The following is a 6,624-nucleotide window of genomic DNA, read 5'->3' on the forward strand; positions in this document are numbered from 1 at the left end:
TGTCAGCATGTCGCCATCATAAAGTTTGCAGAAACATTGATTGAACACCTAGGGATGGGTACCTGCTGAATTCCGTCTACAGAGTAAAAATGTTGATGCCTGGGTTGCACAAGACGTTACGTCTAGTTGCAGACTCGGCACTGGCTCACATTTTTTGGAGGGCAAAACAGGTCATATTCCAATTTTCCATGCTGTAGCGCTTGACCAGTCTTCCTCTCAGGGAATAAAACACACTGGTCACTCCCAAGTTCTTTTGGACGACATATATGTTGAGTAAAAAGGACCACTGAGACAGAATAGTTCTTGGCCAAGTTTTACTAAAGCTTTAGGAGACCAGCCCTTACAACGCAACCATAGCATCGCCAAGCAAGGTCTAAATTCAAACAAGAAGAGAAATGCAGCTGTTTCTTCAAAACAGATACGAAACTGGCCAAAACAGCTCTGTGAGCCGACAAACAGGAGCCCTTAAGACAAAACGAAGGGTTTACTAAATGATTTTTAATGATTTGGGGCATGATGTCTTGAAAGCTGCATGTGAGGGATTTAATGCTTGTGTGTTTGCCTATGGACAAACTGGATCAGGAAAATCCTACACAATGATGGGTCACACGGAGGAAAAAGGGTTAATTCCAAGGATCTGTGAAGGCTTGTTCTCCAAAATAGCTGAAAGAAGCATGCTCGATCATCATGTCTCATTTCGTACAGAAGTCAGCTTTAAGGAGATCTACAATGAACGTGTGCATGATCTACTCCAAAAGAAGAGCATGGCTACGGATGGTGGAGGTTTAAGAGTTCGAGAACACCCGAGGGATGGGCCATATGTTGAGCATCTATCTAAGCACTTGGTTCACAGCTACAGGAACATGGAAGAGTTGATAGCTGTTGGGAATGCCAAACGTATCACTGCCAGCACGGGGATGAATGACTGCAGTAGTCGCTCACACGCCATCTTTACCATCAACTTTACTCAGGCATGGTTTGATGCCGAGTTGCCATGTGAGATGCTGAGTAAGATCCACCTGGTCGACCTGGCTGGCAGCGAGAGGGCTGATGCAACTCGCACTTCAGGCGTCAGGCTGAAGGAGGGAGCCAACATTAACAAATCCCTCGTCACCCTCGGCACTGTCATCTCGGCATTGGCTGACCTCAGTGCGGTAGAGCGAACAAGCAAAAAGCAGAAGATCTTCATCCCATACAGAGATTCTGTGCTGACATGGCTGCTTAAAGACAGCCTGGGTGGAAACTCAAAGACCACCATGATTGCAACCATTTCCCCCGCTGATCTGCACTATGCAGAGACCTTGAGCACATTGCGATACGCTAGCCGTGCGCGAAACATCGTGAATTCCCCAACAGTGAATGAAGACAGTAGCGTCAAGTTGATCAGAGAGCTGCAGGCAGAGGTCACCAGGCTGAAGAATCTACTAGAAGGAACCAAACTGGTTTCTCATAAACAGCTGTCTTCCTCACTGAAGGTAGAGGAGGAGCTGCATCAGAATGAGGAAAAGATTTATACCCTAACCAAGGAGTGGACCTGCAGATGGGAGGAAACCCATAGTGTTCTGGAGTTGAGCCAACTCACCAGTTGGTGTTGCTGCAGCGCCAATAAACAGCCAGGCATGTTGGCAATGTTGAGTAGGACGGCGTGGCGCAGTGGAAGAGTGGCCGTGCGCGACCCGAGGGTCCCTGGTTCAATCCCCCACCTAGTACCAACCTTGTCATGTCCGTTGTGTCCTGAGCAAGACACTTCACCCTTGCTCCTGATGGGTGCTGGTAGCACCTTGCATGGCAGCTCCCTCCATCAGTGTGTGAGTGAGTGTGTGAATGGGTAAATGTGGAAGTAGTGTCAAAGTGCTTTGAGTACCTTGAAGGTAGAAAAGCGCTATACAAGTACAACCCATTTATTTATCATTTACTAGCGGACATAAGATAAAAGCAAGGAGGTCACGAGAAGACACACAATATGGGAAAATACTAGCTGCTTTACACTTAAAAATATCTCATTCTCACAATGCCAACAAAGAATGCCTGAGGACAAGCAATTGAAAATAAGGCTCCAATTTTTAAGCTAACGCAATGCTAATTTACATTGGATACTACATAAACATGCTCCTGATTAACATTGGCAATTTTACACTGCATTTGGCAATCAAAACCATTACTTAGATGCACCTTAAAATCAAACAGCAGGGGTGTAATATGTACAATACTTACAGTATAAACAATCTGTAGGACTCATCATAAAGCAAGACTGGCCCATTCAATTTAATAGCAATAGACTACTTTTTGGCTACTGCAACACACACAGGACAAACTGAAAGAAATGCATACTTGCAAATGAGACTGTGTATGTAAACAACTGGACAGCACAGTTATCATGATCAGCTCAGTGTTAAATGTCGAAGAATGTTTTTTATTTTATTATTCAATCAATCAATCAATGTTTATTTATATAGCCCTAAATCACAAGTGTCTCAAAGGGCTGCACAAGCCACAACGACATCCTCGGTATAGCCCACATAAGGGCAAGGAAAAACTCACCCCAGTGGGACGTCGATGTGAATGACTATGAGAAACCTTGGAGAGGACCGCATATGTGGGTAACCCCCCCCCCCCCTCTAGGGAGACCGAATGCAATGGATGTCGAGTGGGTCTAACATAATATTGTGAGAGTCCAGTCCATAGTGGATCCAGCATAACAGTAAGAGTCCTGTCCACAGTGGGGTCAGCAGGAAACCATCCCGAGCGGAGACGGGTCAGCAGCGCAGAGATGTTCCCAACCGATATACAGGCGAGCGGTCCACCCCGGGTCCCGACCCCGGACAGCCAGCACCCCATCCATGGCCACCGGATCTGTGTGTCTTCCCCTCCACAAGGGATAGGGGGGAGCAGAGGAGAAAAGAAAAGAAACGGCAGATCAACTGGTCTAAAAAAAGGGGGGCTATTCAAAGGCTAGAGTATACAAATGAGTTTTGAGATGGGACTTAAATGTTTCTACTGAGGTAGCATCTCTAATTGTTACCGGGAGGGCATTCCATAGTGCTGGAGCCCGAATAGAAAACGCTCTATAGCCCGCTGACTTTTTTTGGGCTCTGGGAATCACTAATAAGCCGGAGTTCTTTGAACGCAGATTTCTTGCCGGGACATATGGTACAATACAATCGGTAAGATAGGCTGGAGCTAGACCGTGTAGTATTTTATACGTAAGTAGTAAAACCTTAAAGTCACATCTTAAGTGCACAGGAAGCCAGTGCAGGTGAGCCAGTATAGGCGTAATATGATCAAACTTTCTTGTTCTTGTCAAAAGTCTAGCAGCCGCATTTTGTACCAACTGTAATCTTTTAATGCTAGACATAGGGAGACCCGAAAATAATACGTTACAGTAATCGAGACGAGACGTAACGAACGCATGAATAATGATCTCAGCGTCGCTAGTGGACAAAATGGAACGAATTTTAGCGATATTACGGAGATGAAAGAAGGCCGTTTTAGTAACACTCTTAATGTGTGACTCAAAGGAGAGAGTTGGGTCGAAGATAATACCCAGATTCTTTACTGAGTCGCTTTGTGTAATTGTTTGGTTGTCAAATGTTAAGGTGGTATTATCAAATAAATGTCGGTGTTTAGCAGGACCGATAATCAGCATTTCCGTTTTCTTAGTGTTGAGTTGCAAGAAGTTAGCGGACATCCATTGTTTAATTTCATTAAGACACGCCTCCAGCTGACTACAATCCGGCGTGTTGGTCAGCTTTAGGGGCATGTATTATTAAACAAATTAACAATTATTACCACATAAACACACACAAAAGTACAGAAAATTGGTAGCAATTAGTACCGATACTGATTTCCAAGCACTGGAAATTGGTATATAGGTTCAAATAATAATAATAATAATAACTGGGATTTATATAGCGCTTTTCTAAGTACCCAAAGTCGCTTTACATGTAGAACCCATCATTCGTTCACACCTGGTGGTGTGTAAGCTATTTTCATAGCCACAGCTGCCCTGGGGTAGACTGACGGAAGCGTGGCTGCAATTTGCGCCAACGGCCCCTCCGACCACCACCTGTCATTCATCATTCAATTCGCCGGTGTGAGTGGCACCGGGGGCAAAGGGTGAAGTGTCCCGCCCAAGGACCCAATGGCAGCAATTTTTGGATGGTAAGAGGCGGGGAGCGAACCTGCAACCCTCAGGTTTCTGGCACGGTTGTTCTACCCACTACGCCATGCCGCCCCTATAAAAATGTGAAAGGTAACCACATACACGTGTTATGCCTTTAAAGTAAGTGTTATATTATTCTGCTTGCGAATAATAAACAATTTTACATACACTATGCTGCTAAATCATGAGAATATTAGTGGCCTGCATTGAAAAGATGCTTGAATAGAGAAGTCTCATTAAAGAGATTTTTCCATTACACAAGGTGAGGCACCTCTAGTTTTTTTTCCAGGTGCAGACAACAAACACACCTTTCACATTTTGTCTATGAGTTTTAACAAGCTCTGCTTTTTGAGGTGAAGAGAATGTATTATTGACTCAGAAGAAATATTAAAACAGTGTTGAAATTGTATAACGGCTGTTTTGCCTTGTGACTCAAGCATCCTTTCCACCCCACCCGCCACAAAGACCACGTCACTGTCTGCAACCAGCCTCCACAGAAACCGTCTTTATAGTCCCTAATCATCACAATGGAAAAAACAAGACATTTTCATAATTTGGGATTCAATTTTTTTTTTTTAGTAGAACAGGTCATCAAAGGGCACTAACGAAAACATTTTTCATTAACAAACACCAATGCAATATCATTTTGGGGAATATTCACACTACTTACAATATTTTCGGCCCACACCATGTTCTAAAAATAACATTAATTCATTATCAATGAGTAATGTGATTAGATTACACTAACTTGCTCTGTCACACATAACACAAAACAGAAATGTCAATATTTTTCTTCAGATGGCTTAACATATGTTGACTTAGCTAAACCTTGTGGTTGTGTCTCAAGTTGTGCACTTCATTACTTGTACTTAGCCTTTCGAGTGCTTGAAAGTTGTTCACACTGAGACATATGACAAAATGCAATGCGGCTGTTACGTTTCAGTGTTTGTCCGGACCACGGGATGCAGAGACGTCAGGCAAGTGCAGAAAAGAAGCCCTTTTTATAAGGGAAAACTCCATCCATCCATCCATCCATCCATCTTCTTCCGCTTATCCGAGGTCGGGTCGCGGGGGCAGCAGCCTAAGCAGGGAAGCCCAGACTTCCCTCTCCCCAGCCACTTCGTCCAGCTCCTCCCGGGGGATCCCGAGGCGTTCCCAGGCCAGCCGGGAGAGATAGTCTTCCCAGCGTGTCCTGGGTCTTCCCCGTGGCCTCCTACCGGTCGGACATGCCCTAAACACCTCCTTAGGGAGGCGCTCGGGTGGCATCCTGACCAGATGCCCGAACCACCTCATCTGGCTCCTCTCAATGTGGAGGAGCAGCGGCTTTACTTTGAGCTCCCCCCGAATGACAGAGCTTCTCACCCTATCTCTAAGGGAGAGCCCCGCCACCCGGCGGGGGAAACTCATTTCGGCCGCTTGTACCCGTGATCTTGTCCTTTCGGTCATAACCCAAAGCTCATGACCATAGGTGAGGATGGGAACGTAGATCGACCGGTAAATTGAGAGCTTTGCCTTCCGGCTCAGCTCCTTCTTCACCACAACGGATCGATACAGCGTCCGCATTACTGAAGACGCCGCACCGATCCGCCTGTCGATCTCACGATCCACTCTTCCCTCACTCGTGAACAAGACTCTGAAGGGAAAACTCAAGTAACACAAAACACGAAGATGTGCACAAAGAAGAAACATGTATGAAGCGCAAAGCAAGCAAAGTATATGATCCAGCCAGGGCACGGCTGTCGTAAGATGCATCCTGATTGGCAACCAGGTACAGATGTGTCCTAAGTGCCAGATAAAGGCAAACAGGAAGTGGAATGAACAGTAAATGTGCTGGGACAGGAAATAATTAAAAATACAAGAAGCTAATCTCTGTCATGTGAAATCATGGCAGCAGGATTTTGCACTTAATGGAGCCTAACCAGGGGCAGCACGGTGGTAGAGGGGTTAGTGCGTCTGCCTCACAATACGAAGGTCCTGAGTAGTCGTGAGTTCAATCCCGGCCTCGGGATCTTTCTGTGTGGAGTTTGCATGTTCTCCCCGTGACTGCGTGGGTTCCCCCCGGGTACTCCGGCTTCCACCCACCTCCAAAGACATGCACCTGGGGATAGGTTGATTGGCAACACTAAATTGGCCCTAGTGTGTGAATGTGAGTGTGAATGTTGTCTGTCTATCTGTGTTGGCCCTGCGATGAGGTGGCGACTTGTCCAGGGTGTACCCCGCCTTCCGCCCGATTGTAGCTGAGATAGGCTCCAGCACCCCCCGCGACCCTAAAGGGAATAAGCGGTAGAAAATGGATGGATGGGAGCCTAACCACCCTTAATTATCACCATCTTGGCCTATAGCAGAAGGGAAGGGGTTAACTTTAAGAAGAAGCGGGAAGCAGGTAAATATTGCCATTATTAATGTAAGTAAAGACAGTAATAGATTTGGGACAGCACTAGGCTGTCAATTGTCACCCTCAG

General features: G+C 45.8%; 1 protein-coding gene across 1 annotated transcript; it reads left to right on the forward strand.

The window, feature by feature from the left end:
• The first annotated feature begins 491 nt into the window (after nucleotides 1–491).
• LOC133615788 (kinesin-like protein KIF16B) lies at nucleotides 492–4,674 on the forward strand. Its single transcript, XM_061974559.1, has 2 exons — nucleotides 492–1,625; nucleotides 4,600–4,674. Exons 1-2 carry the CDS (start codon nucleotides 492–494, stop codon nucleotides 4,672–4,674), a joined length of 1,209 nt encoding a protein of 402 aa, XP_061830543.1.
• The last annotated feature ends 1,950 nt before the right edge of the window (nucleotides 4,675–6,624 follow it).

This window comes from Nerophis lumbriciformis, linkage group LG15 (genome assembly GCF_033978685.3).
Source record: "Nerophis lumbriciformis linkage group LG15, RoL_Nlum_v2.1, whole genome shotgun sequence".
In the NCBI taxonomy this organism is placed as follows: Eukaryota; Metazoa; Chordata; class Actinopteri; order Syngnathiformes; family Syngnathidae; genus Nerophis; species Nerophis lumbriciformis.